At 36.4% G+C, this 25,984-nt stretch overlaps 1 protein-coding gene and 1 pseudogene across 5 annotated transcripts; one reads left to right on the top strand and one right to left on the bottom strand.

Moving 5' to 3' along the window:
- Positions 1-1,387: 1,387 nt before the first annotated feature.
- On the bottom strand, positions 1,388-24,619 carry LOC106870743 (divergent protein kinase domain 1C). 5 transcript variants are annotated; one of them, XM_052967290.2, is made up of 5 exons: positions 24,374-24,619; positions 19,628-19,704; positions 10,910-11,074; positions 8,757-9,605; positions 1,388-6,834 (listed from the first exon to the last, which is right to left on the bottom strand). In XM_052967290.2, exons 3-5 carry the CDS (start codon positions 11,060-11,062, stop codon positions 6,604-6,606), a joined length of 1,233 nt encoding a protein of 410 aa, XP_052823250.1. In that variant the 5' UTR covers positions 11,063-11,074; positions 19,628-19,704; positions 24,374-24,619; the 3' UTR covers positions 1,388-6,603. The 5 variants fall into 5 exon arrangements, with proteins under 5 accessions (XP_052823250.1, XP_014772419.1, XP_089208125.1 ...); XM_014916933.3 differs by having other exon boundaries at positions 19,642-19,704; positions 24,374-24,613; XM_089351999.1 differs by lacking the exon at positions 24,374-24,619 and adding an exon at positions 21,934-22,075 and having other exon boundaries at positions 19,642-19,704.
- LOC149137576 (5S ribosomal RNA) lies at positions 12,719-12,837 on the top strand (annotated as a pseudogene).
- Positions 24,620-25,984: the final 1,365 nt, after the last annotated feature.

The following is a 25,984-nucleotide window of genomic DNA, read 5'->3' as shown; positions in this document are numbered from 1 at the left end:
TTACTTTAGCAGCTAATAGGTTCACGTCAAAGGTTTTTCCTGTTCCTCCTGGTGCAGCATCCTGAGAAATATACTTTTATTCTTTTTCTTGTTTCAGTCATTAGACTGCAGCCATGCTGAAGCACCACCTTGAAGAATTTTGATGAAATGAATTGATCCCAGGACTTATGTTTTTAAAGCCTGGTACTTATTCTATCAGTTTCTTTTGCTGAACTGCTAATGTACAGGGATGTAACCACACCAACACCAGTTGTCAAGCGGTGGGGTTGGGGGATGGGGACAGAACAGACACAAAGGAAGGCTTTGGGTGGCCCAAGGCTATAGAAGAAGACACTCATCCAAGGTGCCATGCAATGGGACTGAACCTGGAACCATGTGGTTGGGATGCAAATTTCTTACAACACAGACAAAACTTCACCTATCTTTCATCTTTTTCTTGTTTCTTGTAGCCATGCTGAGCACCATCTTAAAGGGTTTTAGTCAAACAAATCAACTTTTTTTGTTGAAAACATGGTTAGTAATTGTCTTGAGCAACACAGTTTTATAACTGAACAGGAAATAAAGAAAATTTACATATTGCAGCATAAACTAATCAAAGAACAGTCAAAAGCTTAGCTTGCAAGATTTGTTTAAAAAAAAAAAACAGAATGATAACGGAACATCTATCCTCTAAGCCATATGTATTTCCTTAGAAATCTACTATTTCTACTCTTCAAATGTCTCTCTCTCTCTCACCATCTTGTTCTGTAAGAATCAAGACTATTTCAAGTATTACATCTTCATGGTTGCTGTCCACCAAGAAGTTTGTCAGCTTCCATCACCATTTTGAAGTTCAATGAGCAAGTTGTTTCAAGTGTAAGTTTAAAACATTTTACATGGATGTTTCTAGAATGTATTATTTCTTGCATTTTTAGAGTTATATCAAATCAAACCTTAAATAGTAATGGTTCTCATGTTTTTGCTCAGTTTGCTTCTTCAAATCACCAAACATATGTCATTGCAGAAATTGGTGTTCTTCTTTAAGAAGAGAAAACAAGGAACTAATTTTGTGGTGCACTTGCTCCTCAACACTGAAAGTGAACCAAAACAGACTCAGTCGCCTGATGTAGTCTTCTACCTGGCCAGCTCCTGTCAAACCGTCCAACCCATTCCAGTACGGAAGGCGGACGTTAAACGATGATAATGATGATATTAGCCCCAAATAATGTCATTTGGAATGCACAGCTATAGACACAAATGTTTTTGTTGGTTTTTAATGAAATACAGGTATACCTCAAATTACATTGGTAATGGATTCCAAGATATGCAACTTAACTTGAAAAATGGCATAAAATGAAAAAACATTTTTAAAGATCTTATGTCTGTTTTAATAAATGGTTTGTACATATTTTCTCATGTATTTTATTCAATTTCTTTTATTCAACTTATGTACTATGTAATGAGCCATTCTGCATACACAATCTCCCAACACAAGCATGCACATGAGTGCACACATTCTCAGACAATGACAGATATATGGATACAGTATAAATTTAAGGGTTAACATAGAAATAAAAAAGAAGACGATAAAGCCGTTTTGTGTAAATATTAAATACTAAACTTCTTTTCTTTTAAATCAATGTTCATGTTATTTTTATTTATTTACATAGAAAACAGGACTCTTTACAATTTGAATGGAAATTCAGTCATTAATAAATAAGATACACAAACATACAGAGATTTGTACATACATACATACATACATACATACATACATACATATATATATATATATATATATATATATATATATATAAAAGATTGGAGCCTGGTGTAACCATTTGGTTCACCAGTCCTCAGTCAAATCATCCAACCCATGCTAGCATGGAAAGCGAATGTTAAACGACAATGATGATGATGATGAAGATATATACATATATATATATATATATATATATATATATATATATATATATATATACACGCACACACATATACATACACACATATGTATATAATATACATAATATATGAGATCTTGATACATGTACAATATTTGAAAATTACATGAAAATTTAAAACTATCTAAAATCAATCTCAAAAACATGATACGTAGAACACTTTTGTGTAAGCACTTTCAAATGAGGTTAGCTCTTCGGACAAATATCTGAGGAACCAATCAATCAAAAATACTTACATAAAACTCTTCTTCATATTTACCATTAGAATTAAATCAATCCGGGGGTTTTAAAGTGTTTTATAGATAATTTTAAAAAGAAATCTTTTACACACACACATATATGCGCAAACGTACAAATATAAATGCATAATTTATTAGAAATTCAAATGTATTAGAAATTTCAAAAGAAACCATATATGATATGATAAAATGTGTTTCAGATCATTGAATCCTACATTTCTCCTGAAATGATAACCATTGGTTATACTCAAAAGTTCAATCAATTAAACTTTATACAACAGAGCTTTCGATGTATATGTAAATATACTTAGTTTTGCCATAAAGAATAGTTTGTATTACAATACAAGGTAATGGAAGCATGTGATTAGGAACTGGATTATTGTGATCAAGAATTTCTTTAGACCCACTCCAGGCCAAGTATGATTTTTAAGTTATCTGTAACCTTCACTTTCCAGCTATAAAGACTAATATCTATTACTTGTTTCAATCATTAAACTGTGGCCATGCTGGGGCACTGCCTAGAAGTATTTTAGTCAAAGTTATCAACCCCTGTACTAATTTTTGTAAAGTCTGGTACTTATTCTATCAGTCCATTTTGACAGATGAAATACCACTAAGCATTTTGTCAGGTGTGCTAACAATTCTGCCAGCTTGCTACCTTAATAGTAATAACAATCCTGTCTATTACAGACATGAGGCCTAAAATTTTGAAGGAAGGGGTAAGTCAATTCAACCCTAAAAGGATTAACCCTTTCAATACCAACCTGGCTGAAACCAGCTCTGGCTCTATAGTACAAATGTCTTGTTTTCATAAGTTTTGAATTAAAATCTTCCACCAAACCTTAGTCACAATTTATGTTCCTAACACTAGCTTAATGATAACTAAGTTATTTTACTAAATTCTTTGTTATATTTAAAATAACTGAAAGAAACACAGCATGTCAAAATAAGTACGATAACGAAAGGGTTAAAGGCAAAGTTGACCTTAACAGAATTTGGACACAGGATGTAAAGATGGATGAAAAGTTGCTCAGTGTTTTGTCCAATGTGCTAAAGATTCTATCAAGTCACTGCTTTAGTAATAATAATAATGGTTCAAAATTTTGGAACAAGGCCAGCAATTTTAGAGGAGGGATAAGTCAATTACATCGACCACAGTGCTCAACTGATAATTGTTTTATTAACTCCAGAAGGATGAAAGGTAAAATTGACCTCAGTGGAATTTGAACTCAGAATATGAAGATAGATGAACTGTCACTAAGCATTCTGCCCAGTGTGCTAATGATTCTGTCCGCTTGCCACCTTAATGATAATAATTATGGATATAAATACAATCATGTTTGATCAAACTCAGATAATGTTCTTCCATCCTTTCAAATATAAAGAAATAACTCAAAGAACATGTGTATATTTGTGTATGAGTACACACACAAATATACATATCTCTCTCTCTCTCTCTCTATATATATATATATATGTATATATATATATATATATATATATATATATATATTGATAGAAATGGTAAGACAATAAAAGAATAAAAGAGACCTCGATATTATGTAAATATGATTTCCATAGCATTTTTTTTGATGGCCCGATAACTGGAGATGCTGGCGTGGGTTTCCGCCCTGACATCCGAAACTCAGAGTTTTATCATGGCTACCAAATAATTGTCACATATTATATTAACAGATATATATATGTGTGTGTGTGTGTGTGTGTAACTATCAACCTGACTACTGGATGTTGTTAAACACCGCTAGTCACAATGTGCTTTCTTGCATTGTTATAGCTTTTTGAATGATTCCACCTTACTGGCTAGGCCACAGGCCAATCATTCCCCCTGAATGGAATGCTAGTCAGTCACATGGTTACCCATTTACAGCTGAGTGGACTGGAGCAATATGAAATGAAGTGTTTTGCTCAAGAACACAACACACTGCCAGTTTGGGTACTGAACTCACAGTCTCATGACCATGATCCTAACCACCAGGCTACACGCCTTCACACACAACTATATACATATATATATATATAAAGAGAGAGAAGAAGGATTGTAAGCAATAGTGGCAACTACCTTAAGAACCTTTGTAATAAAGCTGAAATATTCAATAATCACTGGGCACAGGGGACTATATAACAAAAACTTATCGATATTGTTGCACACACAGCCTCCCGACACTAACATGACTCCAACAGCCAAGTCAGCAGCTGGGAAACCACAGACCAGTCCAGCAAGCCAGTGTGCCCAGAGTACACAGCTGGATGTCTCATGTAATATAGCTCTTCGTCACCCAGATTCATACCAACTGTAGTTCTTCGGCAACTGATTTCACACTGACTGTAGTACTTCAACTGACCATCAGGCATTCATTCACCAGTTTATATAGTCCACTTCACAATAAAAGCATACCAGAAGTTAATAAAGAGAATGTGTAGCATATTTTTAATCAGTCACGTGATCAATGAACATCATTTCTCAGAATTAATTATGGATCCATTATTCATTTCCTTTTGTAGAACTAGAGCATAGTATTTCAAATAGTATCATTTTAAATTATATATATCAGATTAATTCTTCCATTTGCTGCCCATGATTACCTACCAAACTATAATATTGTGCAGCTTATTATCACACTAGTGAGAACTTTATTCTCCCTTTCATAACAATATTAACTTTATTTGCAGCCAAATATACTGGGCCTTTAGTGGAAGCCACATAACAATACTAACCTCAGCCTGCCAAGTCCTAGGCAATTCCCACAACTCCCAAGGTTTTGTGGATGATATTAGAGAAGTGATTCATTAATTCATGTAAATGTATAATGTAGATTGGAAGAACTAATGGAAATGTGCTAATATGGACAGATTTATGTACAAACATTTAAAATACGTGGATATTACAAATTATAAATCCAGTAGACACAATGACTGTAAAGTTAAACTGCTGGGCTACAGACTAACTATAGGCTCGTATCCAGACATTACTAAGGCACATTATGCATTACACCACGCATATGTCTAGTCAGAAAGATTAAGATTTGTGTATGATAGACCTGAGAAGAGTCTAGAAAGATATTCCCTTCCTGGTATTGTGTACATATTAGCTTGAGCATTACGACTTTAACCCAAAACTATTTTCAAAGACTAAGTATGTTTACATATACTTAATAGATTACTAAGGTACATAACTCTGTTTGACATTACCTTACAGCACATCACTACTAATTTAAAGAGTGGTTAGTGATAAGAAAGGTAGTCGGTTAGTCAATCATATAAATAATTACTCATGTGCAGACTTCCAAAGTTAGAATAAAATATGTGTTACACTGTAAAGAAAATATAATAATAATAATAATAATAATAATAATAATAATAATAATAATAATAATAATAATAATCTTTTCTAATAAAGGCACAAGGCCTGAAATTTTGAGGGACAGGACTAGTCAATTACATTGACCCCAGTGTTTCACTGATACTTAATTTATCGACCCCAAAAAGATGAAGTCGACCTTAGTGAAATTTGAACTCAGAGCATAGAGATCGACTAAATGCTGTGAAGCCTTTTGCCCAACATGCTAATGGTTCTGCCAGTTTGCTGCCTTAATAATAATAATAATAATAATAATAATAATAATAATAATAATAATAATATTAATAATAATAATAATAATAATAATAACGGTTTCAAATTTTGGCACAAGGTCAGCAGGTTTGTGGAGTGGGTAAGTCGATTACATCAACCCAGTAGTCAACTGGTACTTATTTTATCAACCCCAAAAGGATGAAAGGCAAAGTCGACCTCAGCAGAATTTGAACTTAGAATATAAGGATGGATGAAATGCCACTAAGCATTTTTCCCTCAGTGCTAACAATTCTGCCAGCTTGTTGCCTTATTATTTTACCTCAATCCTTTCTATATTAACCAAAATGAAGTAGATTGACAAATTTATTTTTTGAACCAGTTGAAGACACACGAGATGTCGAAATATCGTTCACCAGATAACAAATGGCACTCTTCTTTTAATTTTGACTCTATATCTTCAGGAGGAGTTACCTCAATCCTTTCTATATTAATAATAATAATAATAATAATAATAATAATAATAATAATAATCCTTTCTATTATAGGCACAAGGCCTGAAATTTTGAGGAAGAGGCTAGTTGATTACATCAACCCCAGTGATTAACTGGTGCTCATTTTATTGACCCCCAAAAGGTTGAAAGGCAAAGTCAACCTCGGCAGAATTTGAACTCAGAATGTAAGGACAGACAAAATGCCACTAAGCATTTTGCTTGCCATGCTAACAATACTGCCAGCTTACCACCTTAATAATAATAATAATAATAATAATAATAATAAAATGTAAATTCATAAAGCTATTCAGAAATTAGTGTTTAGCTAAAGACTTCATTTACTAAGGATCTGTTGGCATTGGCACACCAATTCCAATACTCCGCTGAAGTAAACGATAGAGTTCCCAATAGACTTTTCTTTTGTAGTACTTCACAAGTGAGTTATTATTATAAGTTACAGGAAAGGCACATCTTCTAAGAATGTTGCTAAGTTGTTCTTTCAGTCTCATAGGTGGTTTCTTAAGAAGTCCAATAAAGAAATACTTGCCCATGAAAATGTGTTCACAAACAACCTGGTAAAAGAAAAATAATGTAAAAGAGTAAAGAGTAAAGAGAGTATATATAAATGAATTTTTGTTCATAAAGTTCTAAATAAATTCAAAACATATCTTTGATAAACAATCATATTTGTTACTTATGTTAAATCAAAGTTAATTCAGCATTCATTAAAGAATCGAACAAGTCAAATATTTTGCACATAGGCGCAGGTGTGGCTGTGTGTAAGAAGCTTGCTTCCAAACCACATGGTTCTGGGTTCAGTCCCACTATGTGGTATCTTGGTCATGTATCTTCTACAATAGCATCAGGCCAACCACAGTTTTGTGAATGAATTTGGCAGAAGGAACCTAAAAGAAGCTCATCATGTGTGTGTGTGTGTGTGTGTGTGTGTGTGTGTGTATGGATGGATGGATAGATGGATGGATATGTATATACATGTAGCATGGCTGTTCGTACACATGCGTCATACAGTCTACCTTTTACTCTGAGCAAGAAGCTCTTTGTCACCAGGAGAGGTAAGAGTTCTCTGAACTTTGCCCAGGCTATTCTTATTCTAGCAGCAACACGTTCAGTGCACCCACCCCAGCTACTGACTTGGTACAGTTGGAGGTTTCATACCGTGAATTAGCAAATTTAGATGAGAGCATCTTCTGGATACGTATTCTTTCGGCGGAGGTATTAAAAATCGAGTAGGGGAATCTGAGTGCATGCGCTAGTTTATATGTGGATAATAGTAAAATAGAATTGAAAAAATCATTTTTTCATGGTTCCAGAACTGGAGAGGTTGTCATGTTCCTGTGACATCTCCATTCATTCATCCACTACTTCACAAAATACATTTTATCATGATATCAGAGTGCATACGGGGTTGCTTGCCTCAGGATCCTTACTGCTTTGTGTTGTCTCTATTCATTCAGGATAATGTGGCCATCAGTGGATAGAAGAGAGGGCTACTGCAAAAGATGAACTAGGGCAAGGAGGAAGGCATTAGCAGAAGAGACGAGCGGAACGGGTAGAGAAATGGGAGAGACAGCACTGAGGGAGTAATGAGTGATAGTGGAAGTATGTAAAGAGAGTGATAGTAGTGGCATAGGGTAAATGGCATCTACCTGTTTGTAGGTAAAGAAAAGAGGAAATGGTGAGTTGATGTAGGAATGGTCAGTGGTAAACGAGGATGATGGATGTAAAGAGTGACCTAAAAGAATGGCAGCCATATACGGGGGAGGGGGCAATTTTAGGTAGGAAGAGGGAGCATAGTTGATGGATAGTCAAAGTGGCTTGGAAAGAGAGTGTCAGTGGAAGAGTGACAGGTAAAAACAACTGAACCTGACATGCAATAATGCAAGGTTAATATTACAAACCCTTTAGCCAGACATTTTCACAAAAGACTGGAAATTAATCCTTTCTATTATAGGCACAAGGTTTGAAATTTGGGGGATGGGGACAGTCAATTAGATCAACCCCACTACTCAACTGGTACTTGATTTATCGACCCCAAAAGGATGAAAGGCAAAGTCGACCTCAGTGGAATTTGAACACAGAACATAAAAACAGACGAAATACCGCTAAGCATTTCGCCAGCTCACCACCTTAAGACTGGAAAATTAATGACACCACTTGTATGACAGTGACATGCACTTATAACCATCATATTATGTTAAGATAAGGAGACAAAAACGTACACACACATATATACACATTCAAACATGCATACATACATATGATGGGTTTTTTTAGTTTCCATCTACCAAATCTACTCACAAGGTATTGGTTGGCCCAGGGCTACAGTAGATGATACTTTCCTAAGATGCCACGCAGTGGGACTGAACCCCAAATCCAAGTAGTTGGAAAGCAAACTACTCAACCACAGAGCCATGACTATGCCACAGTATTGAATGTATAAGAGCTTTTAGACAATTAATTTATACTAAATTACCTGTAGATTTGTGTTGATGCGTTCATTTGCACATTTATCTACCTTTCTTCTACACCATCCTTTACAGTCAAAAAATGTACAGTCTTCATCTGTTCTACAGGATTTGTTATGGAATATCTGTTTGATGGTAGAGTCCCTGAATATACAGTCAGTATCAATTAATTTTACTTGGTTGTTAACATCACTGATTCCAAAGTTCTCTGGTTTTACATCGCACAAATGAAGAGGTTCATGATAATCAGAGTCAAGAGCACGAACAACATCCAGAATGGCAAGAGCAAGCTTCACTCGAGCAGACCATCCACCTTTAACTACAGAAGAGTAAAAAATCTGGGGGGGAGGAGCGCTCTCCACAGCATACATATAACCACATGTACCATGGAGGCGAGGAATGTAAGGTAAATGCTGACTCATTCGCAACATTAAGTACTCTTCTTGTTGTATCAGAGACCACACACTGTCCATTAAGATATGTGAAGCCTCAGGGAATCCTTTCACAGTTTGCATAAATGTCAGTGGATTCATTGACCACACTTGCTCAATTACATCTATTCCTTTTGTTAGGTTTATTCCAAGGTTCAGGTAAACTGATTCATAAATTAATCTACGAAAGAAATCCATGTTTGGATACTCTATGCGGCCATCTATTTTGAATGATATTGTGTTGAAATTTTCATATTTGTGCTGGGAAGACTTCAGAATAAGTGGGTGCTTTTGTTTTTCTGTGTTTGCTATAATGACCACTTTACCTTCACGGTAGTTTGTGCAGTGGTCAAATTTTATCGTTTTCGTCACACATATAGAAGAACAGAGGTTGCCACCAATTATTTTCTTTTGGTATAAATCGCACTATAATAAGAAAAAAACAAAGAGAAAAGATTCAGTCAGGCTGTAAAAACATTAGTTATTTAGATAAATTAGTAATTTTTGTAGGACAACAGAGTTTAGTTGATTGATTCTCTCCAATAAATTTATGTTACTTATTTTTAGTAATTGTTACAATAAAAGGTAAAATTAAATCAAACAGCACTTGAGTTTGTAACTGAGAGGAACAAAATTGAATCCCATAAAACATTTAATCTAGAACTCAATTACCATTTACACAATTTCAAATTTCACAGAAATATTATTTTCAGTGAAGAAGACTATACAAAACCAGTGTTTGGTGACTATATATATACTTTTCACCATACACCACCATCATAATTATCATTATCATTACCACCATCATTTAACATTCATTTTCCATGTTGGTATGGGTTAAATATTTTGACAGGATTCAAGAAGCCATTGGGCTCTGTTAGGATCCAATGTTGGATTTAGCATAGTTCCTATGGCTGGATGTTCTTCCTAATATGAGCCACTTTACAATGTCTACTGGCTGTTTTTTTTTAATCCTGACACAGCACTAAACAGGTCACCAAGTAAGTTGTAAGATAAAGAAAACAAAAGAAAGGAAAAAAGCCCCTCACCTAAGTAGGCGTGCATATAAGAGAGAGGAAGGTGGTTTTATGCTAGGTGTTGGAGGTTAAAGTATGATAGAAGGACAAACACAGGTGTCTCGCTAGAGAGGCGATACATGGCTACCCTGAATTATATGATGGTGGGTGAGAGTAGCTGGAAGATAAAGATGATACTGATGAGGTGCCAGAATGTATCCTCAAGTTTTCATATGACATAAACTATTGTATGTAGATACCTAATCTTGATGTGAGGATTGTTTCAATGTGAAACCTACAAGAATGGTAATGTAGCTGGGGGTTTTGGTGATGGGGACTGTCTCCCACAGGCAGTCTTTTACAAGTTTGTCATTTTTGAGTCTACTTATAAAAGCCTGTATGGAGGGCAGTGGGTGGAAAATTCAAGAGGTGCTCTGAGTAGTACATGCTCTAACTATATCACTGTATCACAGAAGTACCATCTTAGACTATATACAATCTCTTTCATAGCAATATTTATTAATGGTCCTACACACATTTTAAATGAGAAGGTATAATGCTAAGTTCAAATTATTTCATATCCAAGTTAAGGAAATGTACATGTGCAGGAATACAACATATGGCACTGACCAAATATGAAAAGATGCAGTGGATGTTCAATCCACTTTAAATTTTTATCTCTTATTGCTTTTTATTGTACATTCATTAACTTACCAGTTCGCGAAGGAATTCTTTACCAACTTCATTAGAACAGGTATTACGCTTCCATGCAATGTAGATGTTAACACCAAAATAACAGCCAAATGCAGATAAAACAAAGGCAACAAAAACTAAAGTACGTCCTTTTTTCAATTGGATTACAGCCATTTTACTTTACTTCTGAAATGATAAACAAAAGATTTGAAAAAAGACAGCAAGATACAATTGATTCTACTAATTATAGCTATCCATATACTTATATGTACATAACTCCATTTAAGCATGCCGCCTGACTGGCACCTGTGCCGGTGACACATAAAAAGCACCATTTGAGTGTGGCTGATGACAGTGCTGCTTGACTGGCACCTGTGCCGGTGGCATGTAAAAAGCACCCACTACACTCTCAGAGTGGTTGGCATTAGGAAGGGCATCCAGCTGTAGAAACCTTGCCAAATCAGATTGGAGCTTAGTGCAGCCTCCTGGTTTGCCAGTCTTCAGTCAAACCGCCCAACCCATGCCAGCATGGAAAGCGGATGTTAAACGACGATGATGATGATGGAGGTATCATCATCATTTAACATCCATTTTCCATGCTGGCATGGGTTGGACAGTTTGACAGGAACTGACAAGCTGAAGAGCTGCCCAGGCTCCATGTCTGTTTTGGTATGGTTTCTATGGCTGGATGCCCTTCCTAATACCAACCACTTTACAGAGTGTACTGGGTGCTTTTATACAGCACCAGCATAGGTACATTTACATAGCACAGGTACGGGTGCTTTTTATGTGGCACCAGCACCCATGAACCCACAAGGTTAGGAATGCTCAGCTGGAGAGATGCAACGGACAGCCTGTGTGCAAGGACAGCCATGCTTTTACTTCACTTGATGTGTCTTTTCAAGCACACCAAACTGCCAGGAGTCTCAGTTCCCTGTCATCCCCTCTGTGTCCCAACACTTGTAGATCCTGTCTCACCACTTCGTTCCACATCTTCCTGGGTCTACCCCTCCCACATGCTCCATCTACAATTAGAAATCAGCACCTCTTGATGCAACTGTCTTCCGTCATTTGCATTACATGGCTATACCAGAGCAGTCTTCTTGCACACTACATCTGATGCCTTGTATACCCAGTATTTCTCTCAAATCACTTTCACTCTGTCATATATGCACACTGACATTACCCATCCAGTAGAGCATATTAGCTTCATTTCTTTCAAGCCTTCGCATATCCTCAGTAGTCATAGCCCATGCCTCACTGCCATGTAGCATAGCTGTTCGTACACAAGCATCATACAATCTGACTTTCACTCTGAAAGAGAGGCCCTTCATTTCCAACAGAGGTAATAACTCTCTGAACTTTGCCCAGCCAATTCTTATTCTAGCAGCTACACTTTTGGAACAAACTCCCCCACTACTAACTTAGTCACCTAAGTAACAGAAACTGTCAACTACTTCTAAGGATCAACACTAACATTTAAGTGAGTCTATTTTTTTGTACATTCCTGATGTTTAATGTACCTGCACATCTGCCACATGTAAAGACTACTTTCTCTGTTAGTCTTCTAGTGATATTGCTGCACCTCTTAGGTGTCCATAGCTTGCATTGGGTAGACCTTATGGAGTTTCTCCCAAGACTTTTTCTACATAACAAGCAGGTCCAATTCCCTGAAGGAATCTTTGTGTGTATATATACACACCTATACATATGTATAGGTATAAACATAATTAAGGGATCAGCAACAGTTGCTTCACCACATACCGAAATTTAGAAATAGCAGTTAAAGTGTAATAATTATTCATATATGTATAGGTATGTATATATACACACAATGGCCATAACACATTGAAAGCACCAGTTCTCATACAATCACTGAAGTTAAGCAACGTTGAGCCTAGTGAGTACTTAGATAGGTGACCACTTGGGAAACCTAGGTGCTGTAAGCATCTCACACTTGTGGCGGTGCAATGGCCCAGTGGTTAGGGCAGCGAACTTGCAGTCATAGGATTGCGGTTTTGATTCCCAGACCAGGCGTTGTGAGTGTTTATTGAGTGAAAACACCTAAAGCTCCACGAGGCTCCAGCAGGGGATGGTAGCAAACCTGGCTGTATTCTTTCACGACAACTTTTTCTCACTCTTTCTCCCTGTTTCTGTTGTACCTGTATTTCAAAGGGCCAGCCTTGTCACACTCTGAGTCACGCTGAATCTCCCCGAGAACTACGTTAAGGGTACATGTGTCTTTGGAGTGCTCAGCCACTTGCATGTTAATTTCATGAGCAGGCTGTTCCATTGATTGGATCAACTGGAACCTTCATCGTCGTAACCGATGGAGTGCCACAATATATATATATATATATATATATATATATATATATATATATATAAAGAAAAAGGTGGTAGTCAGAATTTTGGATAATTCTTTTGTCTTATTCATGAACACTCCTCAAATATAAATTTTACAGAAAATTTCTTTACCTTTTATACAAATCTAAAAGAGGATGTTTTAGTTTTGTTTAGAAAAGGAGAAAGAGAAACGAGGAAAGTAGAGAGGAGAGAAAGAAAGAGAGGAAGAAAAAGAAGGACAGAAAAGAAAGTAGAAAGAAAGAAAGAATGTATTTGGAGATGGTCTGTGATTTGTAGCTTAAAGAACTCATCACACATATATATATATATATATATATATATATATATATATATATATATATATATATATATATATATATATAATGTGTGTATATGTATATGTATGTGTATATATATCATCATCATCGTTTAACGTCCGCTTTCCATGCTAGCATGGGTTGGACGATTTGACTGAGGACTGGTGAAACCGGATGGCAACACCAGGCTCCAGATATATATATATATATATATATATATATATATATATATATATATAGGGAGATGTACTTGCATAGCAAGTGACCTGATCTGAGATCGTATGCTGGAACGAAAACAATTGTAGCGTGGAAGGTGTTTATAAGCCATTTAAAATAACACACAAAAACCGTTAGATTCACTTCAACATTTAAATTTAATTTGTTAAAATATTTTCGTTGCTTTGAGATTGCGACCTGTTCACTGACAAGATTCTGTGATGCATCACAGAATTTTGTCAGTGAACAGGTCGCAGTCTCAAAGCAACGAAAATATTTTAACAAATTAAATTTAAATGTTGAAGTGAATCTAACGGTTTTTGTGTGTTATTTTAAATGGCTTATAAACACCTCCACGCTGCAATTGTTATATATATATATATATATATATATATGTATATATATATACATATATATATATATATATATATATCATCATCATCATCATCATCGTTTAACGTCCGCTTTCCATGCTAGCATGGGTTGGACGATTTGACTGAGGACTGGTGAAACCGGATGGCAACACCAGGCTCCAGTCTGATTTGGCAGAGTTTCTACAGCTGGATGCTCTTCCTAACGCCAACCACTCAGAGAGTGTATATATATATATATATATATATATATATATATATATATATATATATATATGAGTGTGCGTTTGTGTATGTGTCTCCCGAACCATTTGTCAACTGGTGTTGTTTTGTTTATGTCCCCATAACTTAGTGGCTCAGCAAAAAGAGACCAATAGAATAAGTACCATACATTTTTTTTTTAAATGTACTGGGATTGAATTGTTCAACTAAAGCCTTGAGTACAGTCTAATGGCTGAAACAAGTAGAAGATAAAAAATATATAATCATATGAGTGACATGTATAATGTGTCAAAATATATTAGAACAGTTCTGTTGAATAATACATATGAAATGATAGCAGCACACTCACCCTCACAGATGCTGACAAGTTACATGTAAACAATACTATGAGCAGATGCTGGTTGAGGAGAATTTGTGGGTAAAGAGGAATTAATTTAAATGGACTTAATAGAGGTACCAACTATTGAGATTGACTGTTATATAGTAGAAAGAGATATTAAGAATGTCAAGGTAAGGAAAGGAGCAAGCTTATCAAGGTAGTCAAGCTGCTAAAAATATAAGACAAAGTAGGACATGCACAGGTTACTTGTATAATTAATCAGGAATATGTTGACCTCAGTGGTGACTTGTATAGTAGCATTATTATGAACACAATGACAAAGGAAGTGCTTTTGAAAGAAGTTACCACGGAGGCATTAAACTGAAAGAACAAGTCATGAAAGTGGTAGAGAGAGAGAGAGAGAGAGAGAGAGAGAATTAGCTTAACCGAATTAAGTTGGATTTGTACTAGGCAATACAAACCATTCATGTCTTCATTTACATACATCACCAGCATTTAACGTCCATTGTCCATGCTGGTATGGGTTGGATGGTTTGATTGGGGTGGCGCACTGGAAGGCTCCACCAGATTCCAGTTTGATTTGGCATGGTTTTCTACGGCTGGATGCCCTTCCTAACACCAACCACTCTGAGAGTGTAATGGGAGCTTTTACATGCCACTGGCACAGGTGCCATTTAAGTGACACTAGAGTGCATTTACATGCTACCAGCCCAGGCGCCAGTTTGCATGACACCAGTATCTGCCACGAATGTGATCTTGCTTGGCTTGATGGGTCTTCTTCTCAAGCACAACATAATGCCAAAGATCTTGGTCATTGCCTCTGTGAACCCCAACACTCAAAAGGAATTCAGCCACTTTGTCTCTTTGAGGCCCAACCTTCAAAAGAAACTCATCCACTTTACCTCCATGAAGCCCAACACTCAAAAGGATTCAACCACTTTGCCTCTGTGATGCCCAACGTCCAAAAGATGTTCTTTACATGCTACCAGCATGGGTGCACTCGGCTTGACAGGTCCTCTCAAGTACATTACACTGCCAAAGGTCTCGGTCACTAGTTATTGCATCTGTGAGGCTCAAAGTTCAAAGATCATGCTTCACCACCTCATCCTATGTCTTCCTGGGTCTACCTCTACCACAGGTTCCCTCCACATTTAGAGATCGGTACATCTTTACACAGCTGTCCTCATCCATACACATCACATGACCATACTAGTGCAGTTGCCTCTCTTGCACACCACCTTTGATTCCTCTTATGCTTAACTTTTCTCTCAAGATGCTTACACTCTGTCGAACATGCACATTGACATTGCACATTCAGTAAAGCATACATTCATATATACACACACATACACATATATATACTTGGCGGGGGGGGGGGGGGGGGTACGACTCTATCATCATCATTGCTTCATCATTTTAATGTCTACTTCTCCATGCTTGTATGGGTCATCAAACAAAACTTGTAGAGGCAGTTATTTCTATGGCTGGCTCACAAACTCTTGCCTGTTTCCAAGTGAGATAATATAACATTTCCTCCTTGTCCTTCAAACAACAAACAGTTTGATGGATGGCAGGATACTTCCTATTTTTTAATTTTTTTTGTAGAGGTTCTTCTGGGAAGGTAACAGTGATGGAGTAGGGGATGTAGGCATACTCCTTGCAGAGAAATGGGTGGATAAGGTCATAAAGGTAGTCAGGGTGTGCAATAGAATGCTTAAGCTCAGGCTAGTCTTGCAGAATAGTATATCTACAATTATCTCTGCCTACACCCCACAAGTGGGCCTACCAAACGATCAGAAGGACTACTTTTACGATATCCTTCTACAGGCTACCTCAAAGACAAGTGGCAATGACCACATCTTTGTGGCTGGAGATTTTAATGGGCATGTTGGACGGCAATCTGGTATCTTCCATGGTGTTCACGGGGACCATGGAATTGGTTCCCTCTTCATTTCAGAAACCATCACATGCCAGGGGGAGAAACTAGAAGTAGTTGATAGCTTCCGCTACCTAAGTCTGTAGTGGGGTGGATGCTCTGAGAGCGTTGCCACTAGAATAAGAATAGCCTGGGTTATTGTGTTGTGTATGGATGAGAAGAGCTGTGTGAAGAAATGTCACTCCCTAAAAGTGGAAGGAACCCATGGAAGAGGAAGACCCAGGAAGACATGGGATGAGGTGGTGAAGCACAACCTTCAAACGTTGGGCCTCACAGAGGCAATGACAAAAGACCAAGACTTCTGGAGATATGCTGTGATTGAGAAGACCGGGCAAGTAAAGTGAGATCACAACCATAGCTTATACCAGTGTCGCATAACCAGCCCATTTAAAAAGTACCTTTGAATCATCGGGTGACACACCATGCTTGAGGAGACCCATTGAGTCAAGTAAAATCAAAATCAAAATGGAAATTGTAGTTGTGCCTGACTGGCTCCCATGCTGCTGGCATGCAATAAGTACCATTCATGCATGGGTCGATGCCAGTTCCACCAGACTGGCTCCCCGTGCTGGTAGCATGTAAAAAGCACCATCCAAATGTGGCCGATGCCAGTGCCACCTGTCTGGCTCCTGTGCCGGTGGTACATAAAAAACACCCACTACACTCTCAGCATGGTTGGCATTAGGAAGGGCATCCAGCTGTAGAAACCTTGCCAGATCAGATTGGAGTCTGGTGAAACTCCTGGCTTACCAGTCCCCAGTCCAACCCATGCCAGCATGGAAAACAGATCTTAAACGATAATGATGATGATGATGTTTGTAAACAAATGACACCATTTTATGACTGACTTTTGACTATAATTAGTGTATGATATCAAGACAAGAAACACACACACACTCACACACAAATATACATATGGAAAGCGGACGTTAAATGATGATGATGATGAATAAGCTTCTTACAATTTCTGTCAACCAAATTTCACTCACAAAGCATTCGTCAACTCAATGTTATAGTAGAAGACACCAGCTGATTATTCAAAATGGAAATGACCTCTAAAACCTTGTGATTCCAGTGCGAACATTTTAAGCACATAACCATGCCTGCATCTATTGTCTATAAAAGTATACATAGAGAACTCCACACACACACACAAACAGACTTCTAACCAATGTTGCCCTTCAGTTTCTGTAGTATACAGAAAGGATAAGAAGGATTAAGAGAATTTAAGGGTCAAAAAAAAATATTCATCAGCATAGCTGGAAAACACACCCACCTATCAACCAACATGTAATTAATAAGACTGGTTTCTATTAAATTACAGTGATGACATATAAAACAATTAACTTTATATTAAGAATTTTCATTGTTCTCAATCTCCTGCTTTAAAATGTAAATCAAATTAAAAATAACATGTGTTTGAATGCATATGTGTGTGGAGGTGTGTACATACACACACATATATACTGGCATAATACATACATATGCACACACAAACACACAAATATACATGTGTGCATGTGTTTATACATGTTTGTTGTTCCCTTATCCAATAAGATATTAATAATAGAGACATATATGCATTTATACAGGGTGTCTATAAAGTCTCTTTGCAACTTCAAAAATTCATTACAAAAGCAATTGATGGGATATGTTTATCAGATTTGTTCTATGTACTCAGTGGTTATCAATGTTTTTAACCACATTGCATTTGTGTTGATGGAAAAGGTTCTGTTAAATGAAACCCTAAAAAAATGGCTACTCGTCAAGAAAGGCACAATGTGTATCATAGTTTACTGAAACAGAGGTTGAATTGTTCAACTAAATCCTTGAACACAGTCTAATGACTGAAACAAGTACATACGTACACACACACATGTATGTACATGTCTATATGTAATCGTTGTTCTCTATTACATCTACAACAATTATGTATGACATGATTCTCGAATGGGAAGTGAATTTGAAGTGACATTGCCATTTACTGCTCACGTTCTAACTGAATATCCTGGTTGAATTTGCTATAGACATATTTTTTTACTTTTCAAAACCATTAATTTAATTGATAATAGTGTAACAAACTTAATGCCAATAGTTTACCAATGCAAACTTCATCAAGTTGAAACAGTTCAATACAAGCAGTGGAAGAGGCATTTTGTTAATGTTACCATAATAGCAAATCTTTGGACTAATGCCATTATTACAGAGATACTTGAAGCGGTGAGCTGGCAGAATCATCTACACATCAGAAAAAATGCTTAGCAGCATTTCTTCCAGCTCATTATGTTCTGAGTTCAAATTTCAGCAAGGTTGACTTTGCCTTTCATCCTTTCATGATCAACATAACTACCAATCAATTACTGGGGTCGATATAATTAATTTGCCAGCCTCCCCTCAAAATAGCTGGCCTTGCGCCAAAGTTTGAAACAGTTACTACAGAGATACTGTCTTTACACAAATAAATGAAAAGCAGTAGTTTGAAAGATCAAAAGTAAATGCTATTTTGTATTGTCTTTCACTGGTTTAAGTTATTAAAGATTTCATATGGAAGACTAAAGTCTTGATGATGTTACAAATTTTGAGGATGTTTTGGTATAGAATCATTCAGTACAGATTTACCTGAGTTACTCATAGACCATACTATGATTTGAACTGAGCACTTGAAAGCTGACAAAAGCACTTGTTAATATACAGTGTTTCCATACTTTCAGCTATGAACTGTACTGATTTCATGGTACTTACATACAGCTAGGTGGATAAAGCCATTGAAAGTGAAATGCTTGGGTCATGAACAAGTATGGAGCCATCTGGGGATATTGAATACTAAGACGGAAATGACATAACCTAGCCATATTAAGTTTATCAGCTTGGGTGGTAGATTTAAGCTGCCATCTAATTTAACACCACCTGGCCTAGCTGTCATCATAAAGAATACTGCCCAAAGATATACATAGATTAGTTTTACATACATGAGTGAGTGTACACACATACATTCAAATACAAACCTATATAAACACAACAGGAACATGTAAATCCATTTCAGTTTGTTATACAAATGAGAAGTGACTCTGAAAATAAAAAATAAAAAAGCCACTTTACAATGTGTACTGGGTGTTTTTTTTTTTATTGTGACACCAAGTAAGTTGTAAGATAAAGAAAAGAAAAGGAAGGAAAAAAGCCCCTCACCTAAGTAGGAGTGTATATAAGAGAGGGGATGTGGCTTTATTTTAGGTGTTGGAGGTTAAAATATGATAGAAGGACAAACACAGGTGTCTCACTAGAGAGGCGATACATGGCTACCCTGAATTATATGATGGTGGGTGAGAGTAGCTGGACGATAAAGATGGTACTGATGAGGTGCCAGAATGTACCCTCAAGTTCCCATATGACATAAACTATTGTATGTAGATACCTAATCTTGATGTGAGGATTGTTTCAATGTGAAACCTACAAAAGCAGTTGTGTAGCTATGTATAAATTTGATCGCAATTGTTTGACTGTCTTTTGAATAATCACACTTGAATTAACTAATTTGATCAAGAAGATATTCTCAAGTCATGTGCATTTTATGTATATCAGTCAGTTAATATTAATTTTAGTAGTTTAGTTAGAAAAGTTGGCTTGACAGCAGGAGATATTTGATTCAATTTAAATTCATTCTTTTGAATTTACATAAATATCACAACACAAACATCTACATTTTAAAAGATAATTAGTTAAAACACTAACTATACTAGTGCGTACCAAATACAATATGTAACAATACAATAGTAGTATCTTTGTTTTGAAAACTAAACTTTTGTCTTTTAATGGAAACAATCTCAATGGCCAAGGGAAATTCGTTGGCAAGGTAACCACATGAAAATCTCGAATAAAATGAGGATCTGGGGGTTATGTGTTCATATATAAATATATAATTCATTTATAGACTTAGCAGAGCTGTATATGATAAATAACTGCAACATAAGACAAAGCAAACCTGCAGAGAGCTAATAAAGAAAAACATCATTCAATGACGTGCATTGTCCAATTCATTATACCATTCCAATCTCAATAATAATGATGATGATGATTCCTTTAATGACAACAAAGGCTTTACATCAAGAAAAACATTATGGATGGCAAAAGAATGTGTGTATATGTGTGTATATATATGAGTGTGTGTATGTGTGTATATATATGAGCGAGTGTTGTTATGAGGGTTTTGTGTGTAAACAGGTTTAACATAGGAAAAAAAAAACGTTTCCTGACTTCTAAGGCAGGTGCCTTTTTTTCAGTTCCTCATCTCTGATTACAGGCCCACGCTCAGGGCAGATCTGTTCACTCGCACCATTCTTGCCACTCTGGTCCACCTTTCAACAAAATGGCTTGAAGGCAACCCTGCCCTCTCCACCCTTATTTTCCTCTTCAAGTGAATCTTGAAGAGTTTGATGAGGAATTGGTCAAAGAGAAAAGTGTTTATCTTCAACCCTTTCAGTCTCGTCCACCATACAAGGTCGTATATTCTGGGTATGGTAGGTGTGCACTGCACACCCATCAAAAATGGCAAATTCATTATAAGTATGACTCTTACTCATTAATTTAATAATAAATCTAAATGGAAAACTTTAGTTATACCCCTGCTTGAAATTTGGTGGCATTGGGTGTCACAGCACACCCAAGACAACCACCATATGCCACCAGGCATATAAAAACCGCCTGTCCTTCCCATTTAAAAGGAGGCAGAGCGATCTAATAATAATAATTCTTTCTGCTATAGGTACAAGGCGTGAAATTTAGGGAGAGGGGATTCAACTTTCTTTCTTTTCTTTGTCAATTTGACATGATGTGCTTTTCATTCTTTTTATTTTCATATATACTCCCCACCATCGCTTGACAACTGATGTTGGTGTGTTTACGTCCCCGTAACTAAGCGGTTCGGCAAAAGGAACCGATAGAATAAGTACTAGTGTAGGCAAGATTTATGACAGACGAACTTCAATGCGGGCGCGCTAGGGAGTTCGACTTCCGGAGAGAGAAGGGAAATAAAATAATGTTAGCAGTGAGCGTTAAATGAATCTGAATTAACTAAACAGAAATAACTGGCGACTTAAGCCCTGATATACGTAAAGTAATAAACCTTTTGTAAATATATTCTCGTCTCCACTAGTTTGTTTGTGTATAGCTTAACAAAGCTTACAAAGAATAAGTTCTTAGGTAGATGTGTTCGGCTAAAGGCGGTGCTCCAGCAAGGCCACAATCAATTGACTGAAACAAGTAAAAGAATAAAAGAATTTATTTATATGAAAGAAAATTACCGGGAAACTTTCATCTAACTTTTCCAAATCTCTCAGTTAAAACTGTATTGAAACCATTTGTGGGGAATTTTTTTTTATTCTTATAACAACAACTGGTCGCACACCACACGGTTTAACGGAACCTACTGAAGCAAGCCAGTACGCCCCTTAGTCAATGTGACACGGGAGAGGCTAAGGCGTTGGGAAAGCCAAGCGCCCTCGGAGGCATCACCTGACACCTCGGTGAGGCGAGCTGCTAACGATGACAAGAACTTCGCGGTTAGTTCACTGTAAGGTCCCGATACTTCAGTGGGTTTTTTTCCGTTCGGCTACGGAAGCAGTAACCCTCCCAGACTATCTGGTCGCTTTCCATCACTTCTGGATAACCCCGAGGGGATATTAATCCAAGCCAGGGCCCGTGCCTTCAGAAAGATGAAAGCAGAAGTCAACCTCGGCGAAGTTTCCAGTTGATCCGATCAACGGAACAGCCTGCTCGCGAAATTAACGTGCAAGTGGCTGAGCACTCCACATACACGTGTAAGCGTGAAGTAGAGTGTGACAAGACTGGCCCTTTGAAATACAAGTACATCAGAAACAGGAAGAAAGAATAGTGAAAGAGTACAGCAGGGTTCGCCACGACCCCCTGCCGGAGCCTCGTGGAGCTTTAGGTGTTTTCACTCAATAAACACTCACAACACTCGGTCTGGGAATCGAAACCGCGATTCTGCTGCCCTAACCATTGGGCCACTGCACCTCCACATGTAGTAGGCTGTTCCGTTTAATCTATCATAACTACTACTACTACTAAAAAGTTAGTGCCTGTGGATTTTCTACTTGAGCAAAAAGGTGACATGTTTGTTCTTTTCATTCAGTTAATTACTATTTTACATGTATTAAATGATTAAATGGAGAGATAGTATGATTCACAGTATTATTTTTCACAAGAGGATTATCGCAGCTTTGTGTGTGTTATTAATGTCGTGGAAAGAGTTACTTTTTTATTTCTATTTATTTATTTATTTATTGCCCCTACCTGAATGCAAATTAAATATAAGAAAAATATCTAAAAAAAAATGATAACGCTATTATTTCATATCTTCTAACCTAAACAAGCATTTGAAAAGTACCGAGATGTGGAAATAACAAAAATATATTTTTTTCTTTTAATTTTTGTCGTTAATACAACATATAATTCGTAAGCAGTCGAATATATTCTTTGCTTCTTTGTTGATTTGAGTTTGTAACCGAAAGTCGAGGCCTGGTTTTCGAGATAACAATTCTTATTAATTAACTGAATTTAAGTGGATAAGGAAAAAGTTTTTGTTTAGATTTTAAAATTGAGTAGTAAACACTTGAGATGTAAAGATAGGAATAAATTTGTTTGAAAAGGAAAACAGTCATGTTTCGTTGTACTACCAAACTTACAAAAATGAAGGCAGCAAGCCAAGGAGAGAGCTTTCTCTAAGGTAGTTCATCTTGTTAGAGATAGCAGTTGAATCCCTTCTAATCACACCTAACCGGCTTAGAAAAAAACGAGAGGGACAGTGTGATCTTGAGTTCCCAGCACATAAGAAAACGAAGGGGTGGTTGATCAAGGCTGACTAGGGGCTAAACAATAGTAACAACTGAAAAGAACGAAAATAGAATTAGAATCGTTGCCCCATTAAAAAATCATGTAAACCGCAATACACACACCAATGCACGCACGCACACTCACACACATTACCTTATTTACACGCGCATAACGCAGGTCAATTCAGTATAAAAAATCAGGGTCAACATTGGAGGCATGGGTTACCATTATAGTCCAGCATAAAAAAGAAAAGAGGATAAATTATACTACTTGTTTTTAAGCGCAAAAATGGGAGTTAGAGCCGTGTGTGAATGAACTGACGTTTGTCAACAATGATACATATAGAACATTTCGATTAGTTCGATTCGGCTGGTCTGCTCGATCAGGTCAGATCTAACCTTTGATTAAAATGGAGCAGCCACTATTGTCTCCTTTTGGCAGTATGCATGACTACATTATCAGATGCGTCCTTTATTTTATCAAAGCGAAAGGATTTAGGAGATTTCGTTGCCATTTCTAGCTGGTCAATCTTCCGTCTAGAGGCTCCCTTGTTGGCTCGATATTATTTAGTTCTTAACAACAGGTGCTTTGTATGCTTTTTAGCACAGGTAACTCGATAAAGCATAAAGTACAACAAATTTCTAAACACTGACTTTTTATATCTTTTACATTTGAACTATCTTTTTCTTCATGATCGTAAATAACAAATACCTCTTCGTTGAAAATATCAGTAATTACATGTAGAAATAAACAACAATAAGAAACAAATATTTTTTTTTTAAATCATAATAAAAAAAAATTATAGATCATCGAATATAGTTATCTGAAATTTTACAACTTCAACTAAAACATATATAAAGACATAGGAGATGTAGATAAAAGCATTACTTTTTAAGGTATCGCTACGTGACAGGTAAACATAAGCTGAGAACATCCTTGACTGATGTACAGGTTTTATATTTGATGTCGAGAATCATGCCCCTTAGTCAATGTGAATTATGTCCCTTTGTTTGCATTTACGCAGTATTTTGCCTTGAGAAGACGCTGCGGTGTTTTCTTTCTTTATTTATTAATGATTATTATTATTATTATTAGAAAATATATCTATGTAATCGTCACGACTGTCAAAGATTTTATTTAATTAGACTATTCCGGGTCTATTATTAAGTTAATTTTCTGGAACTGGCTGATACTTTATTACAACTTGTTTTGTAATTTATTACCAAATTTTCTATTTTTACAATACTTGTATATCTTATTTTTATTTTTTACACGTTTCAGTCATTAAGCTGCTAAAAAATCGATTTCTACTAATTTTTGTTTCTAAATCTGGTGCTTATTCTATCAGTCTCTTTTGCGGAGCTGTTAGGTAACGGGATGTAAACAAACCAACGCCGATTGTCAAGCTATGGTGGAGAGACAAACACATCCTCATAAATACATGCATGTGTGGCGTGGCCCATTCCATTAAACATGTAAATACATGCACGCATACATACGTAGACACATGCATGCATGCATACATACATACATTCATGCATGCATACATACATACATACACCCAAACATGCATTCATGCATGCATGCATGTATACACATACATACTAGGTCTGATCAATAAGTATCCGGACTGTTGCCATAGCAACGAAGCAAAAGCACGCAGAGTAAAGCTGCTTGGTACAGATTGACCTTGAACTCTGCTGTGCATGCGCACTAAGGTTTAACGTTCTAGCTCACTTCCGCTATTTACAGCAGTGCTTGGAAGGAAGGTGTGTAGTGCGTGATCGTTGTATTGACCATGACAGAGAAAGTTGTCATGGCGATACCTGCTCAGAGGCCTACACAAAGTTGCAGAAAGTGTATGACGCGCACACAAGTATACAAGTGGTTCGGACGTTTGGAATTCATGATATCGACTTATACTTTCCTTCTAAAATTTCTGGCCTTGTGCCTAAATCAGAAATTGTTATTACATCCCATGGAGGTTTGACTGGCACCTCTAAGGTTGAATTTTTGTGTGAATTTAAAAATTTTTACTCTCTTTCTCATTCCATGAAGTTTTCAGTTCTGTAATACAAAATAAAAAAACAAAAATTTCAGACTGTTTCAATGCCTTATCAATTTCAAATTTCACTACGTAATTATAAGGCAAAAATGTATTATTAATTTTCACTTTAGACCATGACAAAAATGATTTCTTTCATTGACACAAGATAAAAAAATTTTTGGATATTTATTTCATCAACTTGGAAAACAAAATCAACCCAGTGATATTTGAACTCATGACTAATAGGATGGTAACTAAATATCACAAAAATATTTTACCTGGCATTATGTCATTTCTGATGACCATCTACTTTTAATAATGATTTTTAATTAAGGGTAAAGAACAAAAAACTTGATGGATATGTGTAGGTGGTTAGTTCTACATCAGTACTTGACTTATATCTCTTCATATCCCTATGAAAGAGATGACCCCAGGAGGAAAAGGAGTTAGTA

This window comes from Octopus bimaculoides, chromosome 1, assembly GCF_046866305.1.
Source record: "Octopus bimaculoides isolate indiv1 chromosome 1, ASM4686630v1, whole genome shotgun sequence".
NCBI classification, from domain to species: Eukaryota; Metazoa; Mollusca; class Cephalopoda; order Octopoda; family Octopodidae; genus Octopus; species Octopus bimaculoides.
The sequence above is the reverse complement of the archived record's forward strand: the minus strand, read 5'-3'. Positions and strand labels throughout refer to the sequence as shown.

What these genes read in the sequence shown, in the direction of transcription:
- LOC106870743 (XM_052967290.2), bottom strand. Translation starts at nt 11,062, where the DNA reads ATGGCTGTAATCCAATTGAAAAAAGGACGTACTTTAGTTTTTGTTGCC. An exon ending in AAGAATTCCTTCGCGAACTG is followed by an intron (nt 9,606 to 10,909) that starts GTAAGTTAATGA and finishes TTCTTATTATAG; the next exon opens with TGCGATTTATACCAAAAGAA. An exon ending in GCATCAACACAAATCTACAG is followed by an intron (nt 6,835 to 8,756) that starts GTAATTTAGTAT and finishes TTCTTTTACCAG; the next exon opens with GTTGTTTGTGAACACATTTT.